General features: G+C 34.4%; 1 protein-coding gene across 2 annotated transcripts in view; it reads right to left on the minus strand.

Moving 5' to 3' along the window:
* The window catches only part of grik3 (glutamate ionotropic receptor kainate type subunit 3), a 157,954-nt gene that overhangs the window by 7,722 nt on the left and 134,933 nt on the right, over positions 1–15,299 (minus strand). For both annotated transcript variants that reach the window (XM_051131333.1, XM_051131334.1), the window contains 3 exons: positions 8,698–8,915; positions 3,693–3,918; positions 1,687–1,937 (listed from right to left, as the gene is read on the minus strand). In XM_051131333.1, the coding sequence (XP_050987290.1) occupies positions 1,687–1,937; positions 3,693–3,918; positions 8,698–8,915 (695 nt within the window). The remainder of the gene's footprint in view (positions 1–1,686; positions 1,938–3,692; positions 3,919–8,697; positions 8,916–15,299) is intronic.

The following is a 15,299-nucleotide window of genomic DNA, read 5'->3' on the forward strand; positions in this document are numbered from 1 at the left end:
ATTTTCCTCTAAACAACTAGATGGCAGAAACACGTAGCACATTCCAAAACATCATCTTTTCAAGATACACATGCAATTTTGGCTGTTCCTTGATGCGATTGCGGGCAGCAGCACACATTCTGTACTTACATTTGATATGTAAAAATTTTGTAGATTTAAGTAGCAAATGAGAATCACTAAAATGCTTGAATATATCTTGAGACAAAGGTATTCTTAATGATTTTCCCTGCTGTTGGGGCTAAAAGGCACAATAATTAACATGATAATTAATAGCCTTGATGGCAGACTTTTCCATTTGTTGACATGATATTGTTAGATTCAGATGGTAAATATCATATATTATGTTGGGTGTCCATCTTAGTGATTAGACTTTGCTAAAGTGATTGTTCTGAACAAGTATTAACTGTGACATTATTAAAAAAATATATAAAATTTAAGCTAAAGTATTTGCATCAATACTGTGTGCCTTTTACCCCATGCTGGTGGGCATTTTCCCCTGTGTGTGGGGGTAAAAGGCTCCCCTGGTCACCTCAAACATTTATACGATTTTTAAACAAAATAAACGACTTGATTTATTTTCACACAAAATCTACTGCTCCATAAATTTTCAGTACTCACATATATATTTTTCTGCAATCATACACTTTGGGCACAGTGAAAAGCACATTTTTTTAGGGTGTGTCTTTAGCCCTGTTGTACCCAATGCAATAAACAATAAAACTGTTGATTATTATACAAGTCTAAAATAACTGTTTAATATTTAAATATTTTAAAATGCAATTTATTCTTGTGATCAAAACACACTTTTCAGCATCATTATGCCAGACTTCAGTGTCACATAATCATTCAGAAATCATTTTAATATGCTGATTTACTGCTCAAGAAACATTTCTGCTTATTATCAGTGCTGAAAACAATGCTGCTTACTATTTCTGTGGAAACTGTGATACGTTTCCGTGTTAGCATTTGAGTTCTACAAGTTGTTCTTTTATACACTTTAAATATTAAAGTTTCCTTTTTCTAGCGTGATATTGTCATCTTTTACATCTTTCAGTGTTCAGTGTATGTTTTTCTTGCTTTTTGACAAGCAAAATTATGATATAGCTGCATCTAAATCAATGAGACGAAAACCAATCCTTAAAATAACTTCCAACATGTGGGGAAGAATAACACAATGTTCCAGTTCAGTAGGGAATATAATTCATGTTGAGGTGAGATGTGTGATAAAAAAAATCCCCATTTTTGAGTGTGCTTTTACACTCAAATACATGATCAAAGCGGTTTAAATGTCAACCTCCAGCGCTGGCATCTTATCTGTGAAATGTGTCTGCATAAAAAGGAAGTGATTTGCGATTTGCTTGCTATGCTTTTTGAAGTTCGATCGGTTATTCATCTCTTTTTTTCAAATAACAGATCCATTCTGTGATGTTATCAGGTGTGAATGAACATTCAGCTTTAGTCAGCGTGCCCGAACGTCTTCATTTTAGAATGTCTAAAATCTGTGACTCTGCAAGTGTAAAAGGGCTTGCCAGGCATGCTCTACGGTCCTCTGGGTGGTTGCTAGGGTATTGTGGGAGGGTTCTGAGAGGTTTGGCAGGCCACTGTTTGATGATTAGTTCTGCGTAGTCGCTGGGTTATTTATTAGTCAAGCATTATATTATAATACCAACTTCCAATCAATCTCACCTGTTCACGTTCAGCATTTTTTCGCAGCTTGTAGATGAACTCTCCTATAGCCACAAACACTGACAGCACCAGACCAGATGCCAACACAATGAAGATGCCGCCCAGATTCTGGATGCCCATGGGACCCGTTTCATACCGCTCATCTTCTAGACAGCTGCTGCCGCTCCACCACTTCTCTTTGAGCATGTGAAGACGGCCATCTTCCAGGATACTGAGGATGGCAATTGTGATTTTGTCCCTGTATGGCGAGCCTGAAAGAAATTCATTAATATATGAGAATCTTCAATGGAAACTCCAATACAAAGAAGTAGGGCAGTCAAACAATTAATCGCAATTAATCGCATACAAAATAAAAGTTTGAGTTTGCCTAATATATGTGTGTGTACTGTGTAAAATTATTATGTATATATAAATACACAGAAACTAATATATATATATATATATTTTTAAGGGATATTTGTTATTTATGTACAAAATAACTGTATTTATATATAATATAAATTATATAGAAATTATAATAAATACATATACTTGTAAAAATTTCGTAAATATATACATGAACATGTTTATATTTATATATACATTCTAATTACACATCATAAACACATATATTAGGCAAACTCAAACTTTTATTTTGTATGCGGTTAATCGCAATTAATCGTTTGACAGCCCTACAAAGAAGACAAAGGACAAGTTGTTTCTTCGGCTAAAAGGACATCTAATTATCAATCTAACTACACTGTAAAAAAAAAAAAAAAACTACTGCCTTAAAATTTTAAGTTCAGTCAACTCAAAAAAAGTTGAAAAGTCAACTTGAAATATTACGTTGTACTAAGTGACAACTTAGATATTTGAGTTCAACTTAAAATTTTAATTCAGCTGGGTAACTTACCCAGTTTTTAAGTTTAACTAACCAATTTTTTTGTTAAGTCAACTCAAATATCTAGGTTGTCATTTAGTACAACTTAACATTTCGAGTTGACAAAACTTATTGGAGTTGACTGAACTTAAAATTTTAAGGCAGCAGGGTACAAATTATTAAGTTTTTTGGGTTTTTTTTTTCAGTGTAATAAACTTCACAAATCTGGAAGGTGGAATTTTAAATAAATAGCTAAGTAAATGAATAATTTTTGTTACATCCTTACATTAATTATCTGTTTATTAGTGTGTGTTTTTCCCCTCCCTCAAATGATACAAGCATTCCATTTGCAAATGGGCTCTGAAATTCCGTATACAGCATGAGGAGAAAAAAAAAAAAAAAAAAAAAAATCTAAATAGATTTAACATTCTGACACAGACTCCGCGCTTGAAAGGAGCAGCGTTTCAGCAAAGCATTATACACACACACACTCACACGGTGTAACCCACTCCATTTCACGCTCAGTTTTTTAATAAATACTGTGTAAATTTGTGGTCACACAAGGCTTTAAGCATGTAAAATGACTTCAAAGCCCTTAACACTGCAAACTATGCAGCCTCTAAGTTTTATGAATTCAGCTAAGAGGTCAGTGTGTGATATTTACATCTGTTGTTGGTCAAATGTCTTCGTGCTATGCATATTCACAGGTCAGAGTTCATTAAACTTGAATTTTGATTTACATGCATATGAATGGAAGTCAATTGAGTATAAAGTCTGCATTTACCACAGCTTCACTTACATAATGTGAAAAGCACGGCCACAATCCACTCATTTGCAACAAAGTTGAATTTATGTAATAATTACATTTTAAGCGATTTAAATAAATCCTAACATAAAATTTAATTAGGTTCCGAAACATAAAAATGTCCTCCAAATAATAAGCATAACTATGCAGTTCCTCAAACGATGGGTGATTATGCTATATTGCTCGTGTCGGATTTCATATCTGACTGAATATTTAAGAGAAATAAGGTTTAACGCATGCACATCAAAATAGGGACATTCCATATTCTTAAGTCAAAGGTGTGCATACAGTAGCATTTTAAAACTGCTTATAGTGCTATCCGTGTTACGACAGTGGTTTTACCTTTTGGGGTGCCGATTCCGTAACCTTTGCTGTCAATGATGCCGCCGACTTGTGTGAGATTGCAGTTTCTGCGTGTCACATACTCAATGGTCGTTGACTCCATTAGCAGGGCATAGTCTGACTTTAACACTCTCTGAATCCCATCTTCAATGGACTTGACGAATGACGTGCTCTGCCTGCTGCTCATGAAAGCCCACATCTTCTCAAATGTAGACACCCTTGATTTCTGAAAAAGAGAAGCATCTTTTTTAGTTTTTAATCTAAGGTGGTTGATGGTCAGTGCAAAATATTAATGCAATGGAGGGTTTAAAAGTAAAACTAAAGGAGGATCAATAGCAACCCAGACTCATTGTAAAAACATGCCTGCAGCAACATTTCAGCAAAATGATATTACGTTGCTTCTAAATCCTTACAAACCATAAACCTAACCGATAGTGTTAACAAAAACAAACATGAGATAAAAACATTTGGTGAAGCAACCGTGTCATCATAGCTTGCTTTTACATGTCACTGAGCGTTTTTATCATTAAAAAAAAAAAAAAAAAAAAAAAAAAAAAAAAAAAAAAAGTTTAATTGTTTAATGCAATGGGATTGTGTACTAGGTGAGCTACCGAGCAAATTTACTAAACCGGAAAAGCTATACATGCAGTATAAAGCTGGTTATGTGATGCAAATGTCTAAATGTATCATGAGTGTTCATTTCAGTTTGGAACTGTAGTTAATAATACGTAAACCTTTATGGGTTTGAATTTTTGCAGAAGTGTGTGAAGAGGCACATGTGATCTTATGTTGATCAGTAGGGTGGTGTGGCATAGTTGTTAAAGATTCAGGTTGATACGTGAAAAGATACGTGGTACAGGGGGATATTCATGAGCTACCACCTTTTTGCCCTTGATTAAGACACTTAACCTCAGGCTACTCCAGAGGGACTGAACCTTTAATAACTGCACTGTGTATTACTTTGGATAAAAGTGACTGTTAAATGCTGGCTGATCAAGCAGAAACAATTTTCCTTGTGCTCATTTGGTACAAAATAACCAACTTTGCAAAACCAGAGCTGCATGCTAATTTTTATCCATAATGTATACAATTGCATACTGTTATGTCATTTCAAAATAATCTTTGAATACATGTTTATCCTGAAATGGTTTTAACAGAAATGTCAGCCTTCCTGCATAACATGTTTCTTCTTCTCACAACTGTGTTGTGACTGTGAAAATCATACAGTTACAAGCATAACATACAGTAGAAAGTGTATTAGCTCCAACACACTGTAAATGCACAACATCCTCAAACACTTCAAAAAAGGACATTTTCCCCCTCCCGAGTCTTGGCTCCATTACAGTGACACTTTCCAGCTTCACACTATGGCATGCTGGTGTTTGCGCTGTTCTCTTAACCTTGAGCACCTGTTATTGTTCCTCCCCCTTCAAACGCTATTTTCCCTGGTGTCTCTCAATATAATTGAAAGTGGCTGGGAATTGGCTTCAATGTTGGACTGCACAAGAATGAATAAGCAACTGGAGTGATACAGCTGACACTTCCTAGATTAAACAGTCACTGTGTACACTGGATTATGGCAGTTATAATGCTGCCTTCACCACAGCTGTGCTTGTTTTACTGTGCGTAACGTGGTGGACTGAAAACTACCCTATAACCTACTGATTACTTTGCAGTATATACTGTCAATTATATTTTTGAAATTAATATGTGATGCAGTGTGGGTGGGTTGTTGTACATATCATGGCATTTCATAAATTAAATATCTCGCATTTGAAATGAAAGGACAACCTACACTGAACCCTAAATGAAAATGTTACAAAAGCAAACATGGGATTAAAATGCATTTGCTGAAGAAGCCATGCCATTTCAGCTTGCTTCTATGAGTCTTTTAACTCTTTTATCATTACTTGTGTTTAACAGACTCGTACCTGAGCGCTCCACATCACAAATGCAATGCTGTATCAGGTGGGTTTTCGAGCAAGTTTACTACATCAGAAAAGCCATAATTATGGAGCTAGTTATATAATACAAACGTTTAAATGTATATGTTTACAAATCAGGTGGGTCCTTCTATAATTAGAAGTACATTTAGAATTTGAAAATGTGAAGAAAAGTTTTCCTTTTTCCCAAAAACCCAAACATGACCTTTACATAGCTGCTTTGAAACAATCTATATTGTACAAAGTGCTATATAAATAATGGTGATCTGTAGGAATAAGTGCATAACATATCATCTATGTTTGTGACGGGTAACTTAGTTGACATTTTTAGTGTTTTGGGCCTATATTCAACATGGAAGCAGAACTCTATGGTATGTTTAGAAATATATTTTCATAAACAAAACATAAGTTTTAGTTAAATTGTCAAATTGTCTTGTTAAAATTTGCAGCAATAATACTCGTGTAACACTGTTGACTGTCAATTAATCCACTCTTGACAAAGTTTGCTAGCTTAACCAATATTAGGGAAAAGAGAGAGAACATAACTTCTAGTGTTTCATCCATGCTTCTAAAGGAAATGTAATCATACTGTGCAACATATGCAAGAATGGGACAAACCATTCCTTTTATATCACAATAAACAAGCTATATCACAACAAACACTTATTATTTTTGAAGCACACACCCAAATGTCTTGATAACCTAATCTAACTGAAGGCAAAACTATGAAATTAATTTATATTTGAGGTCATTTTCATACATAAATGCAGAGTAGAATGAGCAACATTACAAAATCGGACAGCTGAATACCAGGGCTGTATGTGATATGAACATCTTTTTTTTTTTTTTTTAAAAAAAGATATGGCTTTTTCAACTGATGAAAATATATTAAAAATACGCTTCACGGACATTAGATGTACCCACAATTATAGACAGTCCCAAGTACTATGGCCTTTCTTTTTCAATAATCTGCCCCTGTTATCATAATTGATGTGAATAGAAGTTTATGGCATTCTATGCATACAGAAAAATCACATACTATAGACAATAAACTATATCTGGAAAAACTGTAGTATGCTATTCTGAACATTGAGTCTCCTTATAAAGAAATATTCTAATTTAGACGTGGAACCAATTGTGTGTGTGTGTGTGTAGCTCGCTGTCTCAGGATAATGAAACTTTAACATCACGATTAGCACTCAGTTTAAACAGCATTTCATGGTTTTTTAAAGGAGGTCACGTTAGAAACCATAGCTAATCAAGGATAATTGTTGGCTCAATTCCATGAAACATTTAAAATGACCCAAGAAAATGAACAAGTGTGAGTGCTCTTTGATTACTCTTGATAAAATGTTAAATTAACATTTGATGTTCCAGGTCTGCTCACTTTAATATCACATCTAAAGTTTCAGAAACAAGCAGAACGGAAGGTGTTTATACAGTGACAGCTTGATATTTTAATTGCAAACACCTGTTTTTGTAATCTTCATTTCTAATGCTGCAATCATATACTTCAGGAGACAAAAAGGATGCACAATCAAAGAAACTATGCACACTAAATGTCAAAGCCATATGGATTCATACTTATTATACTCATACACTGCATCTTTTGCAACACATTCTCACACATTCTCACTCCCAACTTGTCACATTTTGATGCTTGGTCAGGACCCCTTGGCATCACCTTTTTGCACTTTTTGACCCAAAGGGTAACCCTTTAGCATATTTTTCAACGTGTAGGGTCCTACAGTGCTTTAAAAAATAAATCTTTGGCATCAATATGCTGACACAAAAGGCATTGGGAATTTTATCATCATGACTGCGTTACATACTGGGTAATAATTTTGCCATTATTCCATATATGTTGGGGTGTGTGTGTGTGGTTTTTATTTAAATGTAAACAGTCTAAACAATTATGTTTACATTACACAATTTACATATTATGAGCACGTAACCCAACCCCTGCCCCTAAAAAAAAACAAAAAAAAAAAAAAAAACATTTATTAATATAAAACACAGGACATAACAGGCAGATACAACTACACTCACAATGTATTTCAAAAGCATTAATATCCCAAGTATTCCGGGGCAAAACTTTTTTTTTTTAAATTTTATTATTTATTTTTTTTACAATAAATACCTGTCACTATACTTTTATTTGCCTGTTGCGTGTTATATATTGTTCAGAAGTGGGTAGGTTCAGGGTAGGGGTGGGGTTAGGTGCTCCAAAATATCTATGAAATTATACATTTTTATACAATTATACAAGTGTCAATATGTGACAAGCTGGGAGTAAGAACATATTGTCTTTTGAATTGTAAAAATATAATTGATAGAAATGTAAGAATTTTGAACTCAAACATAAAAAAAAAAAAAAAAAAAAAAAAAAAAAAATGTTAAGGTATGTTTTGGAATATGGTTATTTATGGAAAATGTATATGAAAATATTACAACATCAGCAAAAACCACGAAAGTAGCCTACATTTTGAAATAATGTATGAACAAGCAATCACTGGTTTAAAGACACCTCGATTTTCTGTCACTCAAAAACCAGTTTTTTTTTTTCTCTGCCCGACACTACAGCATCTGAGAACGAAAACTCAAAGCCGTGAAAAAGTAAAACCCTGCAGGCAAAAGTTGAAACTTTGGAATAAAAAAAATCATTATGAAGGAACACTTCAAACATGGAAGAGAAGTGAGAGCACGGGAGAATTTGCTTTTACAGTGGGAATTAAGATCTAACTGGAAAAGCTTAAAAAATTCTTTTGTGGAATTGTATTGATTTTTTTTTTCTCTCTCTCCCTCTCTTTCTCTCTGCAGCACTCAAGAATAGAAAAGTTGCTTCTTTTTTGAAGAGTTAGCTGAAGCTGTCTTTCAAAAATCTTCTGTTAACATTCTGCAGTTGTTCTCAACACTGGTGACAAAAAGCCACGCGTCAAGCTTCAAGAAATAAATAACGTCAAATATATCACAAACAGTGAATATAACCTTAGTGAACTGCCACTGTGATGTGTCAAAATTACAGACTTCCAAAAAATCTTGATCACTTCAGAGGGTTGTACCTTGAAGAAGGACATGGTTGCTCCATCTTTGACTACGCCGTACTCTATTTTGGTCTGTTTGGCCAGGTCATCGGCTGAGTCCACGGGCGAATCCATCCTCTCTACAGTGAGGAAAGCGGCCAGATTCGCTGTGTAGGAGGAGATGATGATGAGGGTGAAAAACCACCAGATTCCTCCGATGATTCGAGTAGAGAGAGCTTTAGGCATCAGTTCTGAACCTGAAAAGAAATGAAATGCATCAGCTTTACATTACATAAAAATGCATGATTTTAGTTTCAACTGTATGTTGCTATGTTTAAAGGGAAACAGCTGACATACACTTTTTTTTAAGTACAAACACAAAGTATTTGTAACCTTTTTTTTTTTCTTTAGTCAGATTAATAAGCATATTAGAACGATTTCTGAAGCATCATGTGATACTGAAGACTGTAGTAATGATGCTGAAAATGCAGCCTTATATCACAGAAATAAATTACATTTTACATATTTAAATAGAAAACAAAACTGTCCAACAAAATTGAGCATCAGAAAGTTTCTTTAGGAAGGAGGCCAATGAACAGTACAATGAAAAGTTAGAAAACTGCAAATCCTTGAGTGACTTTCACATGTACACACACACACACACACACACACACACACACACCTTTACCCTTTACCTTGAGCTTCACCTTCATTCAATTCTGGATTGGCTAAAATACAGTCGACAAGCTATTTATTTTTTATTTTTTGTAATAAAATCATTTTACCACAACATACAGCATCAAACCGGCTTTTGTGAGCAAGGGTCTTTATTTTGTGGTCTTGCTGTTTTGCTTGTTCCTTTATATCACGTTTCAATGTGCAAGCTATTAAAGAAATGCTGATGTCATGACAAACAACCAGCTGACAGATTTTCCAGCATAATGCTGAAGCTAAACATCTGCTTATCGCGGTGAAAAAGTAGGGAAGGCAAAGTTGCTAAACTGTGGCCGTCTGTGGCTTATTCTCTATGGGTTTGCTTCAAAGTGATATTAATTATGATGACCTGCTTTTCCCTGTCCTGCTATTTCTCTCACAAGCTCTGAAACACATCAGCCTGGGCCGAACTTAAAGCATTTCCCAATGAGATTAATTACCTGCACTTAACATTCCCACCTTCTTCTAGTAAAGAAGAAAGTCACAGTGCGGCTTAGCGCCGGAGGCTAGTATTCAATATTCAGCCAGCTACTTAGCCTTTTCACTCTCAGTGTGCGCCTAAGCAATAACATTTTAAACAATAGCATGAAAAAGAATTAAAGATACGTTCAAAATTAGGGAGATTGAGCAAACTGATAAAGCACAGCAGTCACAAAATAAACATTTTTGCAGTACATCGATGACAAATAGACATACCCCTGTAGGAGAGAGAGAGAGAGAGAGAGAGAGAGAGAGAGAGAGCTTGTTTTAGCTGATCAGCCGTCAGAAACTAGCCAACCAACTTAGGCCAGTTAAGATGTTTTTTTTTTTTCCCCCTTCCCAAAGCGACTTTCAAAAACAGACCATTTTTCAAGTAATAATCTGCATTTTGCAGAATGAAACATCCGTTTTTGTTGAGCGGGCCATGTCTAACCTGAATAATTTTTGGACAGAGATGAAAAATGAGCTTTTATGCTTTTATCAGTACAGCTGAACTGCCGCGTGCTAGCATGAAGGAGCTTCCTGTTTGACAGGACATGTTTGAAAAATGACAATGTAGAAAAGAATTAAGACAACAACTGTCTGGTATTTTCTGACAACTGAAAACATTTATTTTGTATTCAGGCCAATTGTATAGTGTCTGTTTTTATTCCTTCTCCTTTTTTTTTTTTAATCAGTAGTTCCTGCTGTCTTGCTCTAGCTGCAAAAATACTGGATTTCTTTGTGGGATTATCCTTTCCAGACAATAATTTTATTACTCTTACTGTGTATCTCATTAAGCCGTGAACTTTGTTTCAACTGTTTCTCCTACACTGAAAAAAGTATAAATGCATATACAAAAAATATACTTTAATTTCAGTATCTAAAAATTCTTGAATCAAGATGCATTAACTTGATCAAGCAAATGCATCTTGATTCAAGAATGAGAAGCAAAACGACTTAAGATAGTATGTCTTGTTTTCTGAAAAAAAAAAAAAAAAAAAAAAAATTTTGTTAGTTTTTGCTTAAAACATAAAAAGGGTTATATAATAATAATAATAATAATAATAATAATAATAATTCAAGAATTAAGAATAATTCAAAAGATTATTTTTCTTGCCCCATTGGGAGTTCTTTTTTTTTCTTTCTGGTTTTAAACAAAAACTAACAATATCTAATAATATTTATTTATTTATATTTTATTTTATTTTTTAATTTATTCAGAAAACAAGAAATATGTAATATCCTAAAATACCAACAAAAAATACTGATTTAGATTTTCAGACTTTCAGTTTCAGTGTAAAATTTCTTAGGAGAAACAAACTAGTCAATTAGCAGACCAGACAAAATGATTTTTGAAAGGTTCATGTGGTCTTGGGGTTAGAGTTCAGCAGAAGTCTCCATTTGCTTCACATGCAATGTCAATGCTATCTAAAAGACAGAACTTTCATGGGGGAAAACAAAAATGGGAAAGGTACTAAGAAAATTAAGAAGACTTAGCACTGTCTTTCAAAGAATTGAAATACTACTGAATTTATATCAGTTGAATACTGAATAGTATTATGCTATAGGTACTAGCTGTCTTACTCTTGCTGCAATACCAATACATTTCTTTCTTACACTAATGAAGTCTTGTCTTATTTTTAACACCATCTAACACTAGTCGATGCTTCACAGTACTTAAACTTTAAATTGCTGTTGAACCGTAAATCATTATCAATCATTCATGCAACTGGAGAAAGTAAACAGATGAACAAAACACACATACACAACACACACAGCACACTACTTTTAAAGTCAAGAGAGAACTTCTAACTCCATCCAACCAATACATAAACTGCATGGCTGATAGTTTCAGTAGAGTGTTTCAAATTGACAGGTATCGCATGCATATCAGTGGAGATTTCATGCGTAATGAAATGTGCGGCAGATTTGCGCTCCCCGTGAGCAAAGATTCACCGTGGGCACAGGAAGAGTCTTTTCTATTTGTCTCCTTACATGAGGTAAAACATTTCATTACTCCCTGGCCTGCTTTATTATGCCGTTTGGTTTTGAGGGTATCATTTGCTAATGTGTGCCTGTGAGGGGTGTGAAAACAGCTTCAACCCCTGCGTGTCTTTAATAGCTTCCTCCATCTAATTCTGTGAGGTGGCGCCTCAGCACAGAGCCAAAGAAAATATTTAAAATGGTATTAGAGGAAATCATATTTGAGAGAGAATGTCATTTACTTTGGTGTTGTGTTAAGATAAAAACTCAGATTAAGGCTAGAAATTGCTTCTTATTCAAAGCCGGTTCCATTAAAAGACTAAAATACTGGAACCAAAAGATTTTGGTTCCGTTAATGATTGTTGAAAGTTTGCTTTTTCAAAGCACATCGAACAACGTCCTGCAATACTTTGACTAAGTTTCCCACATCACTATTCAGTGGTGATGTGTCACTACTGAATCTATAGAGCCGCTGCAACGTGATGCAAGAGTTTTAGAAGAGTTGTGAACTTGCAGTCTTAACTGAACGTAACGAGAGAGAACACCACAACTAAATCTTTGCATCGCCTTGTCTTTCCTGGTTGCAAGCAACAACAAAGAGTGCAAGCAGTGTGGTCCAATTTGTGGACACATACACTGGGGAAAAAAACAAAAAAAACATTCAGAACTGCTAGTAAATTCACATTTATTTACACACGTTACACAATGAATTAAACTTGAAATAAATTAAATAAGTAGAATTTTCTTGCAAAACATACTCTAATAATTTTATGCAACTTGAAAAATTACATAATAATCTGCCAACTCTTTATTTTCAGGCCCAATTCTCAATATTAACTAGCATGCATATTTCTAGCATACTGACTGCTTATTAGTACTTATAAGGCACATGTTAACACCTTATTCTGCATGAGCATATTTTAGGCCCAATACCTAAATGTAACAACTACCTTATTACTATTAATAAGCAGCAAATTAGGAGTTTATTCCAACAATCTACGTACAACTTAACAAACAAAAAAAATTATTGTATGAATGATTCTTATGTTTCAGTTCTTTTCACGAATCAGTCAACATTACTTAAAAACACATGAGTCATTTTCCTAACCTGACACAATGCAATGAGATTCCAGTGACAAGCAATTTGTCTGTCTACATCAGCCACAACAAAATCAATCAAAAATCACAGCCAATGAGAAGAGTGCATGGGCGGGCTCTTTCTGTAAATAAGTATCTAATTCATAAATATTAAACCATTTTAAAATACTTAAAAATGCATACTGAAACATTTAAAATATTTAAAACTTTACAATAAGGTTCCATTAGTTAATGTATTAACTAACATGAACAATGAACAATAAATTTATTACTTTATTTATTCATCTTTGTTAATGACGAAAATACAGTCGTTCATTGCTAGTTCATGTTAATTCACAGTGCATTAACTAATATTAACAAGCACAATTTGTGATTTTAATAATGCTTTAGTAAATGTTGAAATTAACATTAATAAGATTTATAAACATTGTAGAAGTATTGTTCATTCTTAGTTCATGTTAACTAAAGTAGTTAACTAACGTTAACAAATGAACCTTATTGTATAGTGTTACCAAAAGTCCACTTCCAGAAAAAAACATGTACAGATAATGTACTCACCCCCTTGTCATCCAAGATGTCCATGTCGTTCTTTTTTCAGTCGTAAAGAAATTGTGTTTTTTGAGGAAAACATTTCAGCATTTTTCTCCGTATAATGGACTGATATGGTGCCCCGAGTTTGAACTTCAAAAATGCAGTTTAAATGCAGCTTCAAACGATCCCAAAAGCGGTTGTAAACGATCCCAGCCGAGGAAGAAGGGTAAAAGCAAAATGATCAGTTATTTTCATTAAAAAAATACCATTTAAATACTTTTAATCTCAAACGCTCATCTTGTCTTGCTCTGCCTGAACTCTGTGTATTCTGGTTCAAGACAGTTAGGGTATGTTAAAAAACTCCAATCGTATTTTCTCTCTCAACTTCAAAAATAATTTCAAAATCAGCCTCATCAAAATCATTAACAAGTACCAACTCAGTCTTTGCAAAGTGAATATGCAAAGAAGATCAAACATTCTTAACAAAAAAGGTAAAACAGCGATATAGGACGATTTTGAAGTTGAGGGAGAACATGAGATGGGAGTTTTTTGACATACCCTAACTGTCACGAACTGGAAAAAAAGAGTTCAGGCAGAGTAAGACAAGACAAGCGTTTGACATTAAAAAGTATATAAATTGTATTATTTTTATGAAAATAACTAATAAATATCGTTTCGCTAGATAAGACCCTTTGTTTGCAACCGTATTTGGAATCGTTTGAAGCCGCATTTAAACTACATTTTTGAAGTTCGAAATTAGGGGCACTATAGCAGTCCATTATATGGAGAAAAATCCTAAAATATGTTTTCCTCAAAAAAATGTTTGTTTACGACTGAAGAAAGAAAGACATGAACTTCTTGGATGACAAGGGGGTGAGTACATTATCTGTAAATTTTTGTTCTGGAAGTGGACTTTTCCTTTAAAAATACATACTGAGTGACTGATACAATCTTTGTCATGGAATACATTTGCTGGTTTATTAGTTTTATCTTTTATGTTTCCTTTAATTTATTTTCAAGGCCTGAGGTAAATTATTCATTATTAATTTCGGTCACACAAAATGCTATTTAAACCCACATTAAACCCTTTTAATATTAAATAAAGCACATAATCAGTACCTGAGTTCATCACTGTCACGGTTTGTATATTATTGCTCCAGCCACAATGTTGCAGAAATACAGTCATTTCTAAAACAGACGCAGGGGCTGTTTGGACAGCTTCTATAGCATATCACGGTTTCTGTTTAACACTCGATGTAATGATTCACTTACTGAATCAGTAACAAAATGGTACGTCATGTATTTCTTTGTGATCCGAGAACTGCTGATGCATTATGTAACATTAGGCCTGTTTGAAATGAGCAAATTCTGCACAGAACTTATAATCAGCAGGTCTGAAGTCAGTTAAAAATGTTGCCCAAGTCATGCTAACTGCAGTGTTCAGAGTCTGGACATCTGCTTTTGATGGAGTAGATTGCTGTTCCACCACAAGAAGTGGGTTTTGCCCGATTTAACTGCTCTTTTCTGTCTCCACCCCCGATAGTAACAGCCTCTTGTCTACATTCAAAGCAAAGTCACTGGCATCTCAGACAGAACTATTAATTTCCTTCTGATCTCCTGGTGTCTGAAGTGGCATGCCAGTTATGGTGAATGAATGCAACACTTATTGAGACGAGCAATGAAAAAGAACAACGTATAGAGGGCGGGACATCTGGCCAAACGGAGATGAGATGAACCGCAGAGACGTCCCACTGTGCATTTGCTACGATAGAGACAGTCTTCTGTCGACTTTCATCCCAACCTCAAACTCACAATCGTGAAGGTCTCTGATGGCAGCTGAGTGTCAGGAAACA

The sequence above is a fragment of the Labeo rohita genome, chromosome 16 (genome assembly GCF_022985175.1).
Source record: "Labeo rohita strain BAU-BD-2019 chromosome 16, IGBB_LRoh.1.0, whole genome shotgun sequence".
NCBI lineage: Eukaryota > Metazoa > Chordata > Actinopteri > Cypriniformes > Cyprinidae > Labeo > Labeo rohita.